General features: G+C 35.9%; 1 protein-coding gene across 1 annotated transcript in view; it reads left to right on the top strand.

Moving 5' to 3' along the window:
• Positions 1–25,101, top strand: part of KIAA2026 (KIAA2026 ortholog) — a 54,058-nt gene that overhangs the window by 9,436 nt on the left and 19,521 nt on the right. Inside the window, exons 4-6 of the mRNA XM_010586049.1 lie at positions 1,563–2,998; positions 15,813–15,889; positions 20,892–20,981. Coding sequence (XP_010584351.1) covers positions 1,563–2,998; positions 15,813–15,889; positions 20,892–20,981 — 1,603 coding nt within the window. The remainder of the gene's footprint in view (positions 1–1,562; positions 2,999–15,812; positions 15,890–20,891; positions 20,982–25,101) is intronic.

Genomic DNA, 25,101 nt, shown 5'->3' with positions numbered 1-25,101 from the left:
TACAGAGGATGCAAATTTTAAGTTTGTAGTCATGGCATGTTTCTCCTTGCATTGATACTAAAATGTGGTCTAAGCTAGGTTTGTCACATTTTTTGCATTTTTGAGATACCTAGTCAATACTTAAGGTTTCAAATACACATTCTTCATCCTAGAAGCCACTGCTAGCTTCATGTGAAAAGAAATATTTTAATATACCATTACTCTTTGGCTGAATTTGGAAAGCATTGATGCTTTGAATGGATACATGGCATTTATTTGCTACTTTTATACAAATAAATATAATTGGACATTAGCAATCTGGAAATAAGGATGTGTAAATTCCAGTAACAGGTCGCATTAGTGATATGTGCAGGTGATTGTTTCTAGCGGTGGTCAGTGATAGAAGCTTCAGAGAAAAAGGTATGAGAAGCTTTGGATGAACTCTAGAAAAAATTTTCTGCGAGTGCAGCTGTATCCTAAATCCTATCTTTTGGAATGCGGTCATGCCTTGAGGCAAAAATGTTAGTTTACCACTGCAACATTAAAGAAAAATTCCTCCTGTTACTGGTAACCCTTGATATTCTTGTGATTCATGCAGATGTCCTATTTTTCACTTTGAAACTAAATTAACATACCTTCTGTTCTAGTAAGTTAGATGGTAAGCTACGCATGATTGATTATCTGAAGTGGAAGCATTTCTTCCGCTTAAACTTGTTGCCTTCAAATTTCATGATGAATTTACAAATACAAGTAAATAGAGGTTCCCCATCTGTCATACAAGTTTTGTATATTGCTGTCATGTTTCCTCTTGCTAGTGTTTTGTGTAGAGTCCCAAATTTTTCAGGAGTTTTTACAGGCCTCTGATTACTGATAACCTCTTTCTCTGAACACCCACTATTTCTGCTCTATCCTTTTTTTAGATAGGGGGACCAGAACTGAATACATTTTTTCAGGTGAGGGCAAACCATTTATTAATGTAATGGCATTTTATTTCTGGTGTTAATTTTCCATCACATTTTTCATGCATCCTGATACTTGTTTCCTTTTTGACCACCATTGCAAACCAACTAGTAACATGCCTATGGGTGGGAGGGACAATGGCTTTTGTATGTGAATGAAGCACTTAACAGTAAGGCATGGATACTTGTATACTGAGGAGAGGAGTTACAAGGTAGGTGACACAAGCCACAGCGCAAACATTTGAAAGCAAGATTTATCTGGAATTTGTTCTCAGAGATTTCTATATGGACAGTTTTTTGGAAATACTTCATCCTGCCAAAAAGGGATTGAGGAAGGGAATACATTTTTTAAAAATCTCACCCACCCAAACTATTGATATCTGCCAGGTTTTTTCCCCCTTTTTTAAACTAGTGTTGATAGAAATAAAAGATGATAATTTCCCATTTTGGTGCAGTGATGCATTGTGTAATCCAAAGTAAGACAAACTGAATGAAACCTTTAAGTACTGTGTTCTTTATTACTTCAAGATAAGTATGTTTGTCATGCTGTAGTTCAGATTTTTTTCTCACTTGTTTCTTTTTGTTCACCTGATACCTGAATTTTCGTGAACTTTCTTTTAATAGGCTGAGAGAGCAAGAAAGAAAAGAAGCAGAAGAAGCTAGTCAGAAAGAAATAGAAGAATGGGAAAAGTCACTTTTAGCTCAAGCAGCACCTACAAGGATGGAGACAATGTGGGAGATTCCAGCTATTGGTCATTTTCTTTGTTTAGCACAACAGATTTTAAATTTACCTGAAATAGTGTTCTATGAATTGGAACGTTGTCTTCTGATGCCTCAGTGTAATGCTTTTTTATCTAAAATAATGACTTCTTTGTTAAGTCCTCCTCACCGCAGATCTACGTTACATCGCAGGCCTACACCTTCTTACAAGACTTGGGAAGCAGCACTCAGACAGAAAGTACAACACTGGTATACTGTTGTAGGGCAGACTGACAATCCTAATAGCTCTGCAGAAAAACTTGGATTGTGTCCCCAGTTTTTCAGAGTCCTTGGAGAAGTTAATCCCTTGGAGGAAAAATTGTTTCATGAGCTACCATTCTACCAAAAAGTGTGGCTGCTAAAAGGTCTCTGTGATTTCGTGTATGAAACACAGAAGGATGTTCAGGATGCAGTGCTAAGTCAGCCTATCCACGAATGCAGAGAAGTAATTCTTGGTTATGACTACTTGGAGAACGCATATGTTCATTTTCCACAGTTTTGCGGTGCAGATGTTCGGATTTACAAACAAAAACCTTTTCAGGCTCCTGAATTCCCATCTCCTCCCATCAAAATTAAAAAAGTATCACGTATTAAATTGGAGAAAGTAAAACATGAATTTGTAAGCAAAAGCAATGGGGATGTCAGTTCTGGTGGTAGAGAAGAGCTGCTACATCATTCCAAGACAGAAGTAGAGAAGAGTATGGATTCCATTGTTATCTGTCCAGAAAAAAACCCACATTTAGGCAGCTTTACAGTCACTACAGAAGAGATTAAGATTAACTGTGAAATCAAGACCTCCAGAGTCTGCGACATCAAAAAAACTGGTTGCTATAAAGAGAACTTGAGGAATTTTATTAGTTCAGGAGAGATTGTTGGTATGGGTGGTCACCCTAGTTCAGGAGAAATAAGGGCTGTGGAGAATGGACAAGGTTGTCCTGAAATGGCCAGACTAAAAGCTGAGATCAGTCTGTTCAAGGAGAACACACTGAAAACTTGCCAAACACATGTAAATCGCACTCATAATGACAACCAAGACATAAATTACCACGAATCTGCTAAGGAAACAATGCTAGAGGACTCATTGCGAAATAACAAGAAACTAAGTAAGTTGCGGGCAAAAAAGAAGAAAAAGAAAAAAAAGAAGTTGAAGGATATTCTAAATGAAAATCTACAGAGAAAACTTGATGACTTGCAAAGAAAGCGTGAGGTTCATCTTCATCCATTCAAATCTTATAAATCTGAGATCCAGAACAAGTTGTTTACAATTAAAAAGAAAGCAAAACACAAGAAGCACAAGTCTGGTAAGTTGATATTTTTACCTATAGTAAAAATTAAGAGGATACTGGGGTTTGGGGTTTTTTTAATTATTGTTTTCATAACTGATTAGTCTACATTTTATTTTGTGAAACAGGACAGCCTTATGGCATTAGACTTCTCTGATGTTAGTTTTAGTGTGAAAGCTTCCCATTCAATAACACAATCATATAAAACAGGCTTATCAGCTGATTAAACCATGATTCATTTGCAGAATGTATCTTCAGAGAACGTAATTCACTGGAAAAGCTTGTTTGGTACAAAAACTATTCAGGAGAATGAATGTGACTGACTGGTTAGCATCAGAGAGAGTAGCTTGAAGTTGTTTTATGCTGTCTTATATCATAGCAATTGTGGAAATATTTCTCCCCTTTCTGATAATACTGCCTTATCCAAATTACAAAGAAAAGCAGAGTACTTAGATAGGATCATGAATCTAAAATAATTCCTACTGGAACTGTGCAGTTTTAGGTCACCAAATAGTACTGCTTTGACTGCAGGCCTGATCATATTTCTGTTTAGTCCAACAATTGAGATACAGAGTTTATTACAGATGTGGGGAGCATCTATTTAAGTGTTTCAGGTAGGTGATACACGATCCAGATTTCAGTTAACTCACTGGAAAATTTTAAAACAAAGTCTTTTAAGCCAGTTCAGATTGTCAGGTAGTTGTAGTATTTTTGATGTCATATGAAGCCCCATAAAGCTTCATCTGCTATCCTGTTGAGTCATGGGCTAAGCTATCTGTGCTAGATTTCAGCCGGCTGCTTCAAACATTACATTTTTTGAAGCGCCAGGCTTATTTTCAGAACAGTGTAGATTGACAGGTAACCACTGGATTTCAGCTGAAAAGCAGAGAGCCAAAACCAAAAATCTGTGTAACAAAACATCTTCTAAAGGGTAAGAGAGTTCAGAGATCTGATACCAATGCGTTTAGCTAGAAGTTGAGTGGAAATTTAAAGCTAAGAATACAAGTAATGTTTAGATCCCAAATATTTGTGCAGAATACCCAAAGAACTGTCTTACCATATAAATCACAAACTCCTCCCTCCAGAAAACTTAAATGCCCACATCTAACCAGAAATTTTAAGAGTTATGTTTGAAGCTCATATACGTAGTATTCAGCAAAAGTAACATATTTTACATTCACTTTTGTGTCTGTTAGCTCTCCAAATGTATCATGGTTTTAATTCTTATAGAAACCAAACAACAACAAAATGAATAATAACCCAAATTGCAAATAAGGGCTCTTTAATTTAGAGAACTATTGGAAAAAAAATTGGAGACCAAGTGTCCTTTATTATCCTGTGCAAGCATTTAAAGTAGGTCACCATCTTCATTGTAACCCTCATTTTACAACACATGCTTAAAAGTCTACTTTCTATGAGTTAAGCAATGCTCATAGAACAGCATGTGTCATTTTTTAATAGATTATTGTTTTGAAAAACAACCACTGTTAGCAAAACAGACTGGCAATATTTGAAAGTAGCTTTTGAAGTGAATTGATAGAGATGATGTTTACTATGATAACTGCTTTTCTTATATGTGTCATAAAAATAACAAGTTCGGAAAAGCCACCCGTTTGCCTCCATCTTAATATACTTAATAGCATGTTAGCAGATTTTGTTTATAGTTACAATTTATGTTTTGTTTTTAAAGATGAAGAGAGACAAATTTTGAAGTGCTGTTAGAAGAACTGTAAACATTCATGTGAATTTAAACTTTTTTTAAAGAAATGCATCATGAACAGCTATCACAGAATGATTGTATTTATAATAAAAATAATTTCTATAATATAATCTCAGTGAAAATTCTCACATTTTTAGTCTGTAACATTAAGGAGTTTTTGGTCTTGAGTAGATCCCAGACTAAATCCTGCACTGTTAGTGGAAACTGTAGTGCTTACTGTAGTACACTTAGTTGCAATACCTAAATATAGGCAGTTCTTTCAGTTTGCAATTCCTGTCTTGTAATTGACACAGTGGAAATTAAGCTCATTAATAAAACTGGAATCGAGAGAACTTCTCCTTCAGTCAGTTTCCTTTTTGTATCTTGCGTATAGTGCACGGATGCTAAAGTGAAAACAGAAATCCATGGCTTTTCATTATCCCAGATACCTTACATACATTGACCTGTATAGCTATTATGCGATCTCCATTTCTTGCAATAGTTTGTTTTGTTTTCTGAACTGCCAAAAAAAGGTTGGGTTTTTTAGTACCTTAATACCAAGGCTCATCTAATGCTCATCTGATACAGGACTATAATGGAGGTTATTTATCCAATTATTATCCTTTATGCTGTATTAGAATGCAATTTAGGACACAAATATGTTTCAGAAGCTTATTATAAAACAAGCTAGTGTTCCATACCACTAAAAACATGGGAGTTAGAACAGTCATTCTTTGAGTTTTAATTTGCAGTTTTACATGACTGACTAGTAAATTCAGCAGTAGAATGCCATGTACCTTGTTTTTTCCAATTCCATGTTGTGTCATAAGGAGCTTAACATTATCAGAGGTAATTTAATATAGAAAATAGTGTATAGTTTTGTTAAGAATATGTATCTGTAACTGTAGACCAGTGCTGGATGCCATTAATCATCTGAACTTAGATTTTAATTGTACATATTTTCATCATCAGGGAACACTGCAGGTATAGTATTACTACTCCCTTTCGTTGTCAGTTTGAGATAGGATGGAGATGTGTCAGTGCAGGTGGAAATCCAGAAAAGAGTAACAGAGTTTTCTGTCATGCATTCTACTGGTGTTTGCAGTTTTGCAACCCTGACTGCACACAGAGACCTTGTGTGTCTATTCAATGAGAAATGATGGAAATACCTCTTCTCCACTTTTACTTTTCCTGCGTCTCTAACTACTTGATCTGCTGGATCTGATAGTCTAAGTTATGCTCAGATAGTGTGTTCATTTCCATTCAGGTGAAGGGCATAAAACATTCTTTTTCATCTGCAGGTGACAGGGTCCAATTTTTTTTTTGGTACTCTTTCATCCTTTATCTCTTAATATGTTGAGGCATTTCCCTTCTCATTCTGACTACTTCTTCATTGCAAATTTTTACCTTGCTGGAGGAAAATTTCCTAAAACATTATGGTATTACAAGAAGTAGCTTTTCTTCCTATGCTTGAGAGCACTCACATGGCAAGTCCAGGACAAGCAGGGGATCAGGACCAGTCAGCATGGGTTTCTGAAAGGCAGGTCCTGCTTGACCAACCTGATCTCCTTCTATGACCAGATGACCAGCTTAGTGGATGAGGGAAAGGCTGTGGATGTTGTCTACCTTGACTTCAGCAAGGCCTTTGACACTGTCTCATGGCAAATTCCTTGAGAAGCTGGCGGCTCATGGCTTTGACAAGTGTACTCTTCGCTGGGTGAAAAACTGGCTGGATGGACGAGCCCAGAGGGTTGTGGTGAATGGGGTGAAATCCAGTTGGCAGAGGGTGACAAGTGGTGTTCCTCAGGGCTCAGTACTGGCAATATTTGAAAGTAGCTTTTGAAGTTAATTGATAGAGATGACGTTTACTATGATAACTGCTTTTCTTACATGTGTCATAAAAATAACAAGTTCAGAAAAGCTGCCCGTTTGCCTCCATCTCAGTTCTGTTTAATATCTTTACCAATGATCTGGACGAGGGGTTCGAGTGCACCCTCAGCAAGTTCACAGACGACACCAAGTTGGGAGGGAGTGTTGATCTGCTGGAGGGTAGGGAGGCTCTACAGAGGGATCTGAACAGGCTGGATCAATGGTCCGAGGCCAATTGTATGAGGTTCAACAAGGCCAAGTGCCGGGTCCCGCACTTGGGTCACAGCAACCCCATGCAGCGCTACAGGCTTGGGGAAGAGTGGTAGCAGAAAGCTGCCTGGCAGAAAAAGACCTGGAGGTGCTGGTTGACAGCCGGCTGAATAGGAGCCAGCAGTGTGCCCAGGTGGCCAAGAAGGCCAATGGCATCCTGGCCTGTATCAGAAATAGTGTGGCCAGCAGGAGCAGGGAAATGATTGTTCCCCTGTACTGGGCACTGGTGAGGCCGCATGTCAAGTACTGTGTTCAGTTTTGGGCCCCTCACTACAGGAAAGACATTGAGGTGCTGGAGCATGTCCAGAGAAGGGCAACCAAGTTGGTGAGGGGCCTGGAGCACAAGTCTTATGAGGAGCGGCTGAGGAAACTGGGTTTGTTTAGCCTGGAGAAAAGGAGGCTGAGGGGAGACCTTATCACCCTCTACAACTGCCTGAAGGGGGGTTGTAGTGAGGTGGGTGCTGGTCTCTTCTGTCAGGTGGCTGGTGATAGGACGAGAGGAAATGGCCTCAAGTTGTGGCAAGAGAGATTTAGGTTAGATATTGGGAAAAATTCTTTACTGAGGGGGTTGTCAGACATTGGAACAGGCTGCCCCGGGAAGTGGTTGAGTCACCATCCCTGAAGGTGTTCAAAAAGCACGTAGACAAGGTACTCCAGAACATGGTTTAGTGGGCGTAGTTGATGGTTGGACTCGATGATCTTGAAGGTCTTTTCCAACCTAAATGATTCTATGATTCTAAGTGTCCGTTAGTCCTGCAGCTGTTAGGCTGAAATGAATAGGGTTTGACTGAATTCATGCTAACGTCTTACTGGTTTGGAATGTTTCATAATGTTTAAGGCTAAGTAGTATTTCTCAAAAATCTTCTGAAATTTTATCTTCTCTTTAAAGATACTCTTACAATGTAGAACAGAGAGAGATTTGGTAAAACTTGTTCTGAATTCACAAAACCTCTTGATTCAAATCTATCATAGTCATAATCACTCTTCACAATGTTCTTTAGAAGTACAGGAGGTAGAAGAGGGCATCAGGAATGTAAAAGTGAGTACTTTTCCATATTTTTTAACAAGGTACTATTGGTTCTCTAAGGCAGCTAAATTTAGCTTTGAGTCACGGTTCATGTTTCTCTTGAGATGATTTGCACGTTCCTGACTTGCTGTAGGAGTGGTACCCGAAAGATACTGTTCATGAATGTAGACTGGTTTTGCAGTTTTTTTAGCTGAAAACTTCCCATAACTATTGTGAGCAAAACTTGAGAACACAGCTATGTCATGAGCCTTGCCATAGTTATGAGGTTTTCTTACAAGTTAGGAAAAGGAAGATATAACCACTTTATTGAATCTCTGTCTCTGAAACAAGGTGATGGTTATTACTGTGGCAGTGTTCTGTGTCAATGTTATTGACAGAGTAGTACTGAATATAATGGAAAGAATCAGAGAGAGTAGTTCTGTAAATTACTTGCATGCTACACAGTCATTTTAAATGTTACTTTATTACTGGAGTTAGTTAGATAAATTAGGCTATAAATCCTTGAATTGGACTGTGACAATGGCGGTAGGCTTGTTGGATCTGGACTGAGGCAGCTATGCAGAAGTAAATCATGGGGTACAACAAAGATTGCAGTGCAAGGCACAGTGCAAAAGCATGAGAATTCTGTGCTTGCACGCTTGAAACAGGGATTGGATGAAATTCAGAACATCCATGGGGTTGAGAAAATAGGAGGGACCAGAGGGTGCTTGTAATAACTGTGATATCCCCGAAGCAGAATTGAAGTAAGTTCAATCTCTTTTATTCCAGTTGGTGTAGAAAACACCAATATAGCACACAGCTTTAGAAGAATCTTGATGTAAATTCTATACCCTATACTTGTGCTCTGAAAGATTCATAGCAGTCCACCGGCTTAAAGCCTATTTCATAGTATATTTTATTTTATAGAGTACCATTACATTTTTTGTATAAAATCAAGCATTACTTGAATGTGAAGAAATGAATTTAACAGCAGTTTAATATGCAGCAGTTTTGTAGTGTATGGTGTACTGTCCTTGGGAGTTTAATCTCCACTTCTGTCTTCAAATCTAGCCTCTATTTTTGGAACAACCTGTTAACCATGCTTGAAAACATTAAATGAGGTATTCTACAAAGTTGTAACAATGTACTGTGCATTAAGCTGAAGTGTCAGTATCTTCAGAAACATGTACTGCTGAGGTTTATTGGGTTTACTTACGTTGTTTGGTAAAGCAGCGTTATTAATGCATTTGTTCAGACATGCTTTGCTGTTTTGACTGTATAAAAGCATATGCGGTGTCAATGTGGAAGCTTCAGAAGTCTATAGTAATGCTTCATTTTCCAGATCGTTGCATGTTATGTTTTCTAAAAGAGGAGCTGTTGGGAGCAAGATAGAAGATTAGGGGAATAGAGAGAAAACAGGACATGCTCAGTAGTTGCCAAATCTTTGAAAGGCATGAAATGTGTTTTACAAATCTGTGAACAGAAAAATATAGGGCCAGTTTTTCAATTTGAGAACAGTGGAGTTGCTGCTAGAATGTAGTGAGAAAACAGGAATTCTTGCAGTTGGAAGGGACTAACTTAACTTTATTTTACTATGGCAAATACTGCTGAGTTAGTGTTTGATGTCAAAAACATCTGTTTCCCCATCTGAGATAATGACTCTCTGCTGCATATGTGGTAAAAATTGCATTTTTATTAAAAATTATTATTAAAATAAATTTTAACTAGAAATTGCTCTGTGTTGTCACTTTATAATTTGCAGCATGGATTAATATTACTGTTGTCCTTCAAGGATGAGCCATGAGGACTCAAATATCATAGTTCATAACAAAAAGTTTTACTAGATCTGAATAAATATTCCTGCTTTCAAGTCAAACTTATTTATGTTATGATAACTTATAAATGGGTTGTATTGTCTGTGCTGAGATAATTTACCAACGTCAAGAGCATTTCTGTGGCTTAGTGTTTTATTTGTCTGTGTTTCTGTGCCTCTAGGCACAGGACTAAATGAGATCTGAAATACCATTTTTTAAATTTATTCCCCCTTCTTCACCCACATATGGCAAGATCAACTTGAGATGGCTTCTGGTTTAGTTGCATCTAATCTCCCTAGTGGGTTTTTTTAATGCTCACAATTAGTGTCCAGGCCCTAGTTTTTATGTTACCTTGTTAATTGCCTGCACTTCTATTCAGTGCTAACATCTGTGGAATTTGTTTTGGCTTGAAAGGAAAACGTATGGCAGTCAGATATCTTCTGGACCTACTGAACTTAAATAACATCTAAGAATTTTCTCAGAGCTGGCTAAGGGGCTGTTGGCTAGTAAAATGTTGATTTCCAGTGAATCTTACAACAGAAATTTTCCAGCCGTGGTGTTATTTAAAAGGAATAAATGTGAAAGATCTGTAGATCCGTATTTGTTTTTTAGTTTCAGCAATAAGTTGTTTAACAAATTACTTGATGACCATTATAAATATGTAGAAGGAAAATTGATAAAAACCTTGACTATCAGTTCAAGATATAAGATAATCTGATCTCTTGGAACTGAGATTATTCAGGGAAGAAATATTTCTTCCGCTCCACCTATTGTGATCACCATTAATTTAGCATTAAAAATTAAAAAGCAGTAATGTAAAAATTGTTCACCTTTGAATTATTTGACTTATTTATTTTGGTTTAGTTTTAGTTTGTTATATAAAGTTATGTCTTTACTCTGAGACTGAGTCATACATGAAACCTGGAATACACTATTTCAAACAGTACAAGTAATTCAGTGCTTTCCAATACGATGTTAACTTACTTTGAAATCAGGTTTTCTCAGAATAGCATTTGTTTCACATTCTTTAGTGCTTTCACTAATCTCTGTTACTTGCTTATACTAATACTCACTTTGCAGGTTTCGGTCCTCATCATCCTTCAAGCACCAGACACTGTCTGGATGGACAGAGCAGTATCCAAGTTAATGTTACTTGTGTCTGCTTAATACAGTTTTCAGCTTTTTTGGCAGATGACTAAGGGCTTGCTCAAGTAAGTTTACTGTGGAAAACCTATATCTTACTGCATTCCTACTGCAAGATAGAGTTTGTTTTCATTCAGAAAAAAACAATAATGTGATAGCTAAAATGTTACACAGCTGCACTGTCCTTTACTGCAGATCGTATGCATTTTGTCAGGGTTCTTGTTTCAGTTTAATATTCAAGTGGCTTGTTTCAGCAGGTGAAGTCAGGAGACATGCAAATTGAGCTTTTAGGCTCTGATGCTACCAGCTCTAGGTATAGGTTGGTAGCAAGTTACTGGAGAGAAATAATACCTCAAATCAATAAAGAGTTTTGTTTTATATCCACAGATAACTGAATTATAGTTTAATTTATGATAAGAGTTGTTGTAGTTTGCTTGAAGAATAAAGTGAATGTGTATTTTCCCTTTATTCTCTAGCAGAAAATGAAAAGGACTCTCTATTTGTTGCATAGTCCTGATTTGTCCACTGAACATGGAAGGGCTCTTGCCTTGGGTGTCTGTAGTGGTCCCCTCCCTAATCTCATGAACTGCTTAGTTCTCTGTCAGTATTGGAGGTGGTACAAAAAGAGCTGATCCTCTCCTGCAGCATGTGAGGGGAAAAGAGATGATAGTTACAACTTCTACCCAAGGTGCAATGTCTCTTAGTCTCTTTCTCTCTGAACTGAAACCCATCTGAGATGTGGAGCCTGTTGGAAAAGGCAATGTGGAGACATAATTAGTAATTGTGGCACAGTAAAATCATGTTGGTGAATGTAAGGTTACAGAGGAATAGGCTAACATTTCCTAGCTTTAGAACAGTTCCATTTGCAGCAAAGAAGATTTATATATATAGTTTTGATGTGTATATATTTGAATACAAACAATTTTTTTTTTTAGTTCAGTAATCTTATTTTATAATTCTGGCAAGGGGGAATAAAGGTCTTTTTTCCCAAAGAAGTGTTAACTATATTCAAAATTGAACTTTTTATCAAAAAGAAGTAAAACTTTAATCTTTATTACAAGCATTGCCCTGTAGTAGGGACAGAAATAAGAATAAATCAATATTTATTTATCAATATTTATTAAACATTTATCAAATACTTGTCCAAATAAGAATATCTCTACTCCACAAAAAATAATTTAGTGTTGTAGCTGTTGCTGGATAGGGAGGCCACTTGTAAGTGCCTCAGGATGGTCAACCTAACAACAGCTTTTATGTAGTTGCAGCTATTGAAGGAGGAGGCCTCTTCACCTGTTTCAAGATCATTATTTTCTTTGGACATCTTGTTTTAGTTTGGGAAACTCTTAATTTGTCTTGATGGAGAGAGTTTTTCTCATTTCATTCTTAAATGATCAGGGGGGAGTGTAAGGAAATTGATTGGTCAAAAGCATTATCTGATTTATCTTCCTTCTGTGCAGTGCAGTCCTGAGCTATTGATTCCTGTGTATTTGTAACTAATATATGTATACTGTGCAAAGCAGTCTTTAGAAGAGTCACAGAGCCATAGAAAAGCTGTTTGGAAGGAACCTGTGTAGGTCACCCAGTCTGAGTCCTTGTTTGAAGCAGGACTGTGAGAAATACCAGATCAGGTCAGTGGTGACTTGGAGACCTCTAAAGATGGAAATCTATTTATTGAGCCACTGTTCCCCCTTCCCCCTCTGAGAATTTTTGTACTGAAATTACTTTATTATTTTGTCTATGTGTAGAATTCTTGGTAAACGGTTTATAAATGATGGCTAGTAAAAGCTGGGGATTGAGAGGTGAGAAACAAGCAGGGTGTATTGAATTGCAGTAGGTGACCTGAAGAGATAATGCATATAAGCTTCCTTATTAGAAATATTTTTTTCTTCATTATTTCTTAGGTGTGTTTTTCTAACTCTGATTGCTCTCAATCAGCAATTAAATATATTTGTACATTGAGTATGTTCTGAAAGGTACAGTGTGCTGTGATTCAAAATCCGTCTAGCTGCTCTCAGAAGCATTACTTCATCTGCTGAAGTAAGTAATTTAAGCATTTAAAATAGTCTGTTTACCTAGGATTATGGGTAGAGGAGCTCTAGCAGACCTCAGTGGAGTGGTTTGAGAAGTTGCCACTCACAGCTGATGCCTGTTCAACCCCGTAGTGATTTTACCCTCCATACAGAATCTATGCCCACCTTAGCCTGGCAGTTGAAGCTAAGTGACTGCTCTGTGGTGGCATGGCTGAAGCATTCCTGTGGTTATGCTACATGCGACAGGGCCAGCAGCTAGTAGAGGCTGACATCCCTTACCATTGCTGTTGTTTTTGCTGAATGTGTCAGCTTGTGGTCTGAGAATCTAAACTAGCAGCTCTCAGTAGATTTTTATTGTGGAAATCTGTTCCTTGGTTAATTTTATCCAAAGATTTTTCTGCTTAAAGGTAAGTGAATTGGAATATTTTTAGGTACTAATATCAATTTGGAAACTGGACACAGGTGCAGCTGCATTGTCTCAGGAATACTAAATAGAAGTTTTCCTTTATTATCTTCCTTGCTTGGAAAGCAAACGAGAAATATGTTTTCGGAAAACCAGAGGTAATTTTTTTAAAAGAGAGAGATTATCAGTACTAGTGCTATAACTTGTTTTGAATTTCAATTTGGTATCTTATAAGGACATTATTAAGGTAGAAGATGAGTTTGCCAAAGTTAGTTTGCTGTATGTATTAATTCTCTCCCACTGTGCAAATATCTGTAGTGTTTTCTTATGTTTTGGTATGTGATATGTGCCTGCACCATAGGACATCTGGTGTGCATAGTCACAAAGTGGGAAAGAGACTGTAGTGCTGCTCTGTACAAACATCTTCTTAGTTCATGGCAGATGTCAGCCTGGGAATTGTGTAAGTCTTATGGTACATATAGTCTAGGAGGCATGCTTTATGATAACTCATATGTCATAGTCTAAAGACTTCTTTTTCCTTGATTCAGTTTACACAGAAGGTAAGGCTCATTTTGTTCGTGCTTCTAGTCAGTGTTTTTTTTAATTCTTGTTCTGTCTGTTACCCCATATCTTCCCTACTGCATGCTTTTCAGATGCTGCTGCAAAGGAAGAAATTTTTACTTTCTTTTTTTGGTAATTAATTGTAGTTCTTTCTAACAATTTTGTACCCCTTTTTTCAGAAGGAAATATTGGGGAAGGGAGAGTATATTTCTGTTAACTCTTATTTTTTGAAGTACACTGCATCATACAGCACCTGATGCTGAAAATATTCAAGTAAATATTTCCTGAAAAGTATGCTGAAATTATTCAAATAAAATGAAAATTTTCATTTTGATTATGTTGATGTCTTTCTTTTTGTAAAGAAGCAAGACAGTCTAGCTGCCCCATGGTTTTATCTCTTCATGTTCTTGCCAGATAACATTCTTTTACAGGGCTATAACAAGGAACCACCATATGACCAGGCTTCTTTTTGAGTCAGTTTGTCAACAAAACTTATATTAGATGTCTGCTTTAGCTCGTTAAATTGACAGTGTTGTTCTCAGTAGTAGCAATTATGTTTTCAATGCAGCTGGATTTGTAAAATATATAACAAAAATGCTGACTTCTTTGCCCATTGTCAAAATGTGGGTGATTGTTCTAATAAACATGCTTCTCTGTTTTATCACTTGTCCTGTAATGTGAAATCTGTGAGTGTTTATTTTTGGTAGTTGAGGGCTCTTTAAACTTTGTTATGTGTTCAGTATGTGGAGTTTCAAATAGAGGTTGATTTATTGATTTTTTTCTGGTTTGATTTTATGTGGAGTTTCAAATATGGATCCTTCAAGCCCTGTGCCCTGTGTCTTAAGTGTGTTTTATTTCAGGTTCAGGTAAGATGTTCAGGAAACTCATAGTGTAATAAACTGAAAATAGGATAGTATAATAAACTGAAAATGAGATGCCTAGGCATCTATGAATACATGTGTGTATAGGTACATATGCATTTGCACACACAAGCAAGCATCTGTTAGGAAAAAGTTAAGTGCAATTCCTGCCAATATTTGCATTAATATAAATATCAGATCTGCCTGTGTTTGTGTTATTACCAAGTGCCTGTAATGATTCTATTTGACAACAAATTCTACATGCTTTGTATGATTTTTTTTTTTTTTTTTATTAAGATTTTTAATTATTGTGTAGGACTCCTGAGTGTGAGCACAGCTGTCATCTTAGAGTGATGGTTTTGGTCTGAATGAACAGGTCAAAAGTGGGCTTGTTTCAGTTTACCATGTGAATGTAGAAATAACCACATAAGAAACTCCATTATTTTGCATATATAGCTTGGTGATATAACTACTTGATTTGAGAAAGGTATGTGACTTGTGAACCCTGATACTATAGGCAGTAAAGCATTTCCCTTACATTAAAGGTTTTTAGTAGCATCCGTGTTCTTACATAGCACAGCTGGGTGTGAAGGGCATTACAGGAAGGTGTTTGCTTTCTTCTAAAATGTTAGGTTTTGCCACAGCCAGGAAAAACAAATCAGTAATCTGCTTTCACTGGTAACTCCAGTATGTTCATTCAGGGATTTCTGGATATTGATTGTGCTTCAAGGGTATTTTTTACTATAAGATACAGAGGTCCCAGATCCTAATGTGTGGTTCAGTATATGGTGTCAGAGAAGAAATCTTGCAGGTAAGATGCTATATTTCTTAAGTTTGTGGCGTAAGTTCTGGATTTCGCTCCTTTCAGAACAGTGGTGTGAATGTTTCTTTTATGACTTAAATTTTTAGGTGGTATATTGTAGGCACTGTAGTGGGTTTGTTCTTTTATCCCTTCCCTCCCCCCTTTTTTTCCTCCTCCCCCCCAAAAGACTGCCATACACAGATACTTGTTTAATGTTTGCTTTTGCTGAGTCTAGTTCTGATTCATCATGTTTACATGACTTGCTGTCAGCCACCTGTTAGTTATAGTTTAACTTTCAAGTCTGTATTTAATTTGGTTTTATTAATGAAGTACAACAAACAGCATTATGAAGCTTTTCTCTTTTAATCTTACAAGGAAAAAAATCGATATCTAAAAAAGCAATCACAAAGAAGAGGAAAGGTGTCACAAAGTCTACTATACCAGAATTTCAGGTAAATTATTTTAATTTTTGTTTTAAGCACTTGAAATCTGAATGTCTGTAAAATAAATCCTTTAGTTTCTGATAGAGACCTTGGAAATCCTAATCAAAGATTAATTTCCTTCTTCCAGTTCAAAAAGTTTAATCTGACAGTGTTTTTAAAACTGCATTTCACCTTTTCTTGGTAGAGAATGTTTCAGTGTTTTTTATTATGTGCAGCTTACATACTGTTTCACAGTATTGTTTAAGATTCCAAAAAAATCTGTTACAGGACAAAACCTGTAAAAACTAGGAGTTGTTCATGGAATTTTTAAGGTAGGTAAAATTTTCTGGGATAAAGTTACTTGGGTTTTATATGAGGTGTGACACTGTGGTCCTTGAATTGAAATCTAGCTTGATTTACTGAAGAACTTGCAAAATATTTTCAGGCTTCTGTGCTCATCTTGTTTGCAACTTTTACTGCTTATCTGCACATGACCTTTAGACCGGAGAGCACTAAGAAAAGAATGCTAGTTATGATAATGTAGGTTTATGGTACTGTACTAGAAGTGGTAACAGTACTTCAGTTCTAAGTCACAATTTATGTATGTATGCCTGCTTAGATTGAAGTTCTCCTTTGGCTATAATTATTTTTTTTCAGAAAGCAATCTGTGCTATTCTGAGCAATAGACCCACAGTAAATCATGACTGTTCTGTAAAACCCTGACACTGAGTCAGTTTATTCAATGATGATGATGTGTTTCAGGTGGAGCTAGTAGAATTTCTGGTGATAGAATTGGTTAGTAACAGTCAATATTGAGAAAAGACATTTAAGTGTACACTGACTTTTGTATATATTCTAATGGTAGTGACTAAACTAAAATGTTTCCTAGCAGCTCCAAAAAATAGGTATGGTGTCTAAAATTATTTTTTTTCCAGTACACTACCTGCGTGCCATGAATGTACATGGTTAGGTTAGAAATCGTTTTTTACAGTATTAAACTACTGTATTTAAGTAGTCTGTCTAAAACATTATCTAAAACTTAGCCTAACTTTTTATGTAACCAAGGTAAACTGTACATTTACATATCTATCTAAGTGTAAAATTCACATTATAGTATTTACCTATGTAAAATATTAATTAAAATGTAACAAAATAATTGTGGCTCTTTTGATCAAAGCTAGGTTTGTATCTGTTTTAGGTGAAGCTAAGATTGATTAGTATGAGCAGTTTATTTTAACAGTTTAACCTGCCTTTTTCATGAGGACAGGCAGGACTGCTATGACTGTTAGAAATACTTGCAAATATTAAAACATTTACATTTGGAATACTACTAAGACTTTTAGAGCCTGGTAAAGTATGCTTCAAGATACGCGGCTCCACATACATGGATGGCCAAACTTACTGAAATTATGTAACTATTTGAAGGTGAGGGTATATTTTTTAAATATTTGGTAAGACAGCTTGAGTGTATACAGGCCCAGTGAGGTATGCCAGGGAGGATATAACCATAAGAATATTGCTATTCACGTCTAAACATCAGTTCTTTTGCAAAGAAAGTAAATAAATGAAAATTTGTAAGATGTTTTATGTGCCTGCAGCACAGGCACTTTATTTCATAAGACTGGATCCTGTACTTAAGTATAGATCCTTTACCTGAAAACCATAACTACACATTAAAGCTGAGAAAATTAGTATTACTAAATCTTTTAATATATGCAGTGACCCAAGTTATATATTAAAATCAATTATTAACAAAACAATTCAGGAGATAATTGTACTACTTAATCCCTAACATTTATAATGCCATTTTTAAACAACCTTTCGAGGAAACTTACTGCACAGATTTTCTGCTATCTATCATAGTTTCAATGTCATGGACAAAGCAGTAGAAGCATAGGTCAGTGAACATCACTCCTTCCTTGTATGTGATTTCAGACCTCATATTAATTTCTTAACTCAAGGCTGCTTTAAGTAAAAAACCCACAAACCCAGAACAAAAGCAGATGCAAATTAAATTCCCTTTACCAAATAAAAAGACACAAAAAACATGTTCGGTTTTTAATATTTTGAAAATTATTTGAGAAGTGAGCTTGCAGCTTCATAGATCATGAGTTAGTTGGCTGTTGCATATATCTTTTTAAAAGAAATTCTGAGTTACAAGCTTATTATTACTGTTGCTCATTAATTTTTTAAAGAAATGACAGTAATTATATTGCTGTACAGAAGGGACACTAATGTGGGTTTGGGGGGTTTCTTTTCCAGTTACAAAGTACATTTAGATTTGGTAGCAAGTGCTTTGTCTCAGTCTTTCCTCCTTTCCCCTCACATAAATACACATGTAGCTATATAGACCTACATGTACTGTAGCTGAGGAAAAAAGGAACGCACACATTTTAAGGAACAGGGCTAACTTCAGCTTTTTTGTTTAACTGTGTCTTAAGAGTTTCAGTTTTATCAGCTATAGTCTATATTAAATACAGATCTCAAATGGGGGCTATGTGGACATTTTCCACGTGGAGATGGCAGCAATAAAAGAGCAGGTTCATAGGAAATAAAAGTATAACTTACAATCATTACACAGATAACCTGAAGTTAAGCACGAGATCCCACTGAAGTGAGTAAAAATTATGCTGAAAGATTTGCTGAAGTTAAGGAGGGCAAAGAGGGAGCATCAGTGATTTGGGGGAGTACTGTAGGTTTGTATTTATTAATAGAGCCACAGATTAGATTTGCTTTTATAATGGTAAATAGTTTTCATTACTGCTTTTTTCATCTTTCCTTCAAAATGCTGGCTTCATTCTGTGAGATGGGAAATGTTAACCAAGTGAGAGAAGTTTCAGAAATAGCTTCTTTCCAATCACTGTGCATCTTTAGTACCTCATCTCAAATCCTACTGTAAGCAAAGAAATGTAAATTTCTTCTTGAACCATTTATAATGGTTTTCAGTACAGTATTGGAGTATTTCAAATACTAAACTCAGTTTGACAGTAAATACTCGAACTTCTGTTACCTTCCTTGTTTTACCAGTGGGTGACTGACACACAGATACTAGCCTCAAATGTGCACCTCTTCTGATGAAAATTGGGGCTTAGAGATTTGATTACTCTTCACTGTCACCCCCGGCCCCAAGACAACTAAAGTTTATATATTTGCATTGTTTTTCCCGTTGATGTACTTTGGATGGGTACACACAAACAATTTTGCGAATTGGATTCTTATGTCTCAAGTGACTGTTCTGAAAATGAGAAACAGGACTGGGACCTGTGAAAAGTTTGGCCACGTGAATTGTCTGATGACATGGAGGAGCTTTTTATGGTAGAGTCAAAGACAGAGTTGGTACTTCCAAGACACCATTCAACTGGCAATAGTGAAATCATCCTTCTCCTTGAAAATTCTTGCCTTTCTAGAAGTGAGTTCCTAAAGAGAAGCTCACCCACTTCTAGCAAATGAAGACAGTGTCTTTCTTTGGTTCATAGTTCAGCTTTATCTTTGAGTCATGGTACACTGAATTAAATGTGTCTCATCAGAGAAAATAAAAAACAGTGATAAAATTTAAAAAATGAATTGTCAGGTGTATAGTCAAAGGAGTGGATTGTAATTGCATAGGGAAAATCTTTATCCATGCCTTTATTGACTTCTGTCAAGGGCTTGATGTGACAAACTTGCACCTTTTTGTATAATAATACAGTATCATAGATTTCTTTGCAGGCCAGATGGGAAAACAAAAGCCAGTATTTGTCTTCCAGTTTACATCTTAGGTATTTGGAAGTTCTTTAAGTGCAGGACAGACATGCATGTTGAACCTAGTAAAGTTACACATAGTAATACTATTTTCTGGGTTAAGAGAGAAACCTTTTGCAAGTTAATTTTACATACATTGCCTACAGTGAGATAGTGCCAATTTCCTGATTCATTTGCTATTTTAAACTTGATAAATGTGAACACTGTAAACTTTAGTTTGAGTCACTCCAGTTCCCCAATGCTCTCAAATGTACACAAATATTATGAAAATAATAGCATGTATGCATTAGAGGTTTCTGAAATTTATGTATTTTGCTGAAAGTGTCACTTCTGTGTTTTAATACTGAAACAAAGGGTTTTTTAATATGAATTTGCTGCAAATCTAAAACTGTATGTGTAATTGAAGTAAAAATATATTGTTATGAATTACTGATTTGGGAAAAAAAATAAAAATTAGCATTTGTAAGATAAAAGCCTTTTTATTTTTGGTGTTTTTTTTTATTTTTGGATTTGATTTTCTTAAGTTATTTCAACATGTTTTCAGTAGTAATGAAAACATTTCCACCTAAGGGTGTTCAGAAAGAAGCAAATCTTAACATATGATAACCTGAAAGAACCTAACAACTTAATAATTTCCAGTTTATTAACCCTTTAATTGCCCTAAATGATGGTAAGCACAAACCTGTAGATTACTTTTGTTTGACAATTTTTTCAAGAAACTAACTTCCATATTCTGAAAGGAAAAATGTAAAAAGGATTTTTTCTAAGGCAGGAATAAGAAGAATATAATGCTTTTTCAAAACATAGATAGGTAGGTAGATTTGATAGACATGGCTAGGTTATCTGTCAGTAATACTCTGTGTCAGCACATAAAGTTATGTTCAGGAAAAAGTTGTAACAAGTGTAATTAAGTTGTAACTGTAGTGTAGTCCAAAGCTACTACTCTTTAATTCACCGGGGAGTTGTTTGGTACTCAAACCTGTTCCAACTCATTACTATACTTGAGACAAATTTGGTAGTTGTCATTTACAGAAGTTTTAAGAAAATACCTACATTTTGAAATGGAAGCTTACAGGCAGAGATATGGTTTATGTCCATAGAGTGAAGTATTTTCTTATTAGGTTTTCTTCCTTTCAAAAAGTCCTATTTTTTTACATTTAAAAATGCTATAAGAAAATAAAAATCAAATGATGGCACTAAGTAATAAGATGTGCTTTTAGATTTTATTTAACTTCACTGTACATTTTCCAAGTCCCACATTACCAAGTGTTTGTGTTCATTTGTTTTTTAGCTTATTTGCACTAATCTTGATGAACTCAGGGAATTAATCAGAAAGATTGAGAATGAACTCAAAGATCTGGAGGACATTAAAAAGAAATCGGTATGTGACATTAAAAGCTTTCTCTTGTATGGGTATAAAACAGTGCCAGTTATTTGCCGAGGCCTGTCAACTGAAGATTTTATGCCTGTTCAGTAACTGCATGAAGCCTCATAAGGTTGATGCCTGGAGACTGTAATCTTAATCTTCTCTGTATATAGTGCTCTGTTCACAATGTTTTTATGATAAGTAAGTTCAATAACTGTGTTAACACTTTTCACTGCCAAAATAAAACGTGGATAGTAGCAATACCTTAGAAGGAGTAGTTCATTTCTACTAAACGTGTGACCATTGTTCCCTGAGGACAAACTGTTACCCAACAAGCAATTACAGGATAGAGTTCTCATATCTGCCTATGCAGTGCTGATCAGATTTTCCTGTGAGCTGACTCTTACATTGCTTATTAGGATTCCTAGCTCCTTTTGTTTGCAAATAAGTTCTTAAAATTGGCTTTGTTTATTTTTATTCAAGTAGGTTGTACAGGAAATTATGTTATCTGGCTTTTGATACCAGATTGAAATACAAATTCTACCGATGTACACTGGATCACTTGGTCTATGCAGTTGAAAAGCTCAAAAGAGTAAAGGTTAGACAAGAGAATCCAACACGTTTGCAGTTTTGTAGGAGGCAGTGATTCTCATCAAGATGGTGGATGGTTTTAAATACATGAATAGTACTCATTTAAATGGACCTCTGCAGCCAACTCTTCTTATTACTTACTCTTTTTCATTGCAGTTTAATAAAACCTTCGGAAGGCATTTCTGTGGCATTTCTATGAACACTAATAGTTAAAAATGTCACTTTTTCTATACCTTAGAAATTAGGCTGCTAATTTCTGTGAATGTCTTTAGTCTCATGCGGAAACAATTTATTCTTAAATTATTTAAATAGGGGAAAGAGAGATAGTAGGTGAGAGGCAATATAAATTAGGACTCTGAAAGACAAATTTCAGTGCAGACACTTAGCATAATAGTTGTTAAAATACCAAAAGGAATAAAAACAGATTTAACTTGAAATTATTTTGTAGTTGCTAAATTGCTGATTGGTTTTATGATAAGATTGTGAAGAGGTTATCAGAAAGGCTATGTCAGCAATAGAAGAAAAAGCCAAAAATGAGAATACACATCAGCATATCAGTAATCTTAGTATAGGTGAGACTTTTCGTCTACTAGTAAAACCGTACCAACAAGACTTCTTCAAGGGTAGACAAATGCTAAATATGTCATAATTGCTCTTTGAACTGAAATCTGATAATGTCATTATGTAAATAAGTTGCATGACTTCAGCAGCAATACTATGTTTAGTTCTAATCACACCGTCTTAAAAAAACCAAACACTTAAGTACAGGGGAGTTAAGATACAACTCATTCAGCATTGAGAAGTTGTGAGGTAAGGCCAGTCTTTCTGTGTGCTTGTATAGATCTATCAGATCATGATTCTGGGTCTCTAAACGCTTGTGTTATTAGAAATTTTATGTAAAGAAAAAAGGCTAGGATTAGTTGCTGAAGAAGTGGTAACAAGGAAACATTAAAGTGAAGTATTGATTTTTAAAATATAATTATCAGGCAAATTTCATATTCACTTTTAAAAAATACAAGTAAACAGATGTTAAATTAGATGAATAGTCAATGAACTTGACTCTAAAATGAGGTTTCGTTTTGCAAGGGAAGTCATTATTCATTTTTTATGTCTAACACCATGTGTAATTAGGTTAGATATCTTAAAAACTGGAGGAAATGGAGATTTTCATTCTTCAGCTATGGCACAAATGACAGTGGCAGTTTCAGAAGCATCCAGAATAGAGTTTGTTTCAGCTTTTCTGAAGTGCCTAGTCTATGAATTAAAACATTGTTCTAATTTGATGATGGAAATTTGACCTAATGTGAAAGCTTCTTTTAATATGATGGTATTCATTTTGATGCTGTTTATGGACTTCTTTCTTGTCTTGACCCAAAGATGGTGGTGTTATTACTACTTCATGTTAACTTTATTGATTTTTGTTTGCAGTAGTAATCTAGGTAAAGCCATAGGAATCTTTCTTCTTCAGGACTAACCTGCTCGGTAATTCCAGTTTTAGTAGTTGTTAGCATGTGCTACTGAGAGAAACCTTCAAGGCAAGCTTTAAAGCTAATGTTAAATACTAAAACATATTCGAAATACGGCTTATCTAATTTATATTAAGCCTTTAAAATTTTTCTTAGTCCTAACTGCCCTTTGTTTCCTAGGAGACCATTCTGGAGTATGTAAAAGGAATTCCTTCTCCAGAACTTGGAAGTACTGGAGGCTGTAATGAAAGAGCTGAGCTGTAAGACTTCTTTAACATGAGTAAACTTACAGGTTTCCTGCATTTTCTGTAGGTAGTTGGACTAGTTGTATCTGACACTTTTCAGAACATCAGCTTGAGCCAACAAATGACATGAGAGATTTTTTAGCCCAAACAAGTTTTGTTTGTCAGGTTAAAAGCAAATTAGAACAGGGTTATGTAATGGAAAGGCATGGGTAATTTTAAGTGTAGGCATTACTACCAGTTTCTTCTATAATAGTGAAATAATAAACCTGTTGGAAAGGATTTTCACTGTTTGGTTGATTAAAGTTTGGTTCTGTACTCTTTTGTACACCTGTATTGTCTTTTGAATTAGCTATGAGTGATATTTTTCCATTTAAAGTCTTGCACTTTCGCTTTATTAGTAGTGAGTTCGTTGTAACAATGATGAGATTTGCCTTAGCACCAGTTTGCCATTATTGTTGAGAGAGGAAAATGAAATTTGACCTCAGTTCTTTAATTTTAAACAGAAGTTCAACCCAGTCTTAGTATTATCGCTTCCCAGAGTGCTTCGCAGTTGAACTCTAGCCACAGTTCTGAAGCGAGGCTGCAATTTCACATACGCTTTCAACTGACATAAGCCACAACTGCTGCCAAATAAATAGTTCCTACTCTCTGTGTCTCTTGCAGCTTACATGTTCTGTGCCAACCCATGAGAGGGGGTAGCAAAGTTCTTTGTTCAGCTGCGTGGTGAGAGAGTTGGTCTGTGATAAACCTAACTACTTTTTTTACTGCTGCTTAGGTGTTTTGTAACCCAGATCAGTTTTCTAGTGCAATTTATCATGCAGTTGCACAGATACCTATGCTTGTGTTCTGCCACAGTTTGAGGGGTCATTGTAAAGACAGGAATGAGCATCTGGGGCCAAAAGAAGGTGGGACTGCTTTTGACAGGAAAAGTGCTATTTTGTGAAGTTGTATGTGATACTCCAGTCAGGGCTGCTCTAAAAACTCTATCCCTTCAGCTACTAAACAGTTCCTCTCCTTACCACCTACTACATTTCAGGAGGCAGAGGAGAGAGTAAGTTAGTCAGATCTACTATTTATGAGAGTGCCTGACTGGAAATCAGAAAGCAGGAGGTGCAGGAAGGGGAATTGAAGGACTTGAGTCTAATGCTCTGCGCAGTGTCTAGTGAAAGAATGGAGGGTGGCTCCCTAAGGAATGGCTAAGCTAGAATGTCTTCTAGCTTTGGTATGTTCTTTAGGACATGTGAAGTGACATCCTTTCACTTTAAAGCAGTGTGACTAAAAAGTAGAGTAAAAATGGAATTAATAGAAAAATCCACAGAATTTACAGCAACAATAATTAGATTCTAGTAAAAATTATGTCTGTTTTGTTGCTAATACTGACATAGGTAAGATGGGGGAAGTTACAAGCAAATTATAAATCTGAAGTAGAACATATTGGCTAAAAATTCTAATGAGATTTTATTGCATTTTTACCTCATGTTGGCTGAAAATTTAAACTATATATAAGCACGCAGTTCAGCTGAATGTGAACTCCTAGAAATTTGCTATAACTAGCAAATTGATCAAGACATGCAAAGTAGCCTAATTCCGCTTAAAAGTCTACTTGCAGTGGTATTGATGAAAAAATAATTTTGACAAACATACATGATAGTGAAGCATTTTGCCAATATATTTAGGATAACATAAAGGCTTTGGTCTAATATATGAAATTTCTTTTATGAGAAGAGATGGTAAAGTAGCACCTTCTGTCCTGATCAGTATGCAAGGTAACAACTATCAGTTTCTGACATTTTGGATCCGATTTTCCCCTGTTGTCTTTTGTGTTGGGTAAAA

Source organism: Haliaeetus leucocephalus, unplaced genomic scaffold, assembly GCF_000737465.1.
Source record: "Haliaeetus leucocephalus isolate CR32 unplaced genomic scaffold, Haliaeetus_leucocephalus-4.0 Scaffold139, whole genome shotgun sequence".
NCBI lineage: Eukaryota > Metazoa > Chordata > Aves > Accipitriformes > Accipitridae > Haliaeetus > Haliaeetus leucocephalus.
Note: the sequence above shows the minus strand (reverse complement) of the source record. Positions and strands in the feature narration are given on the sequence as shown.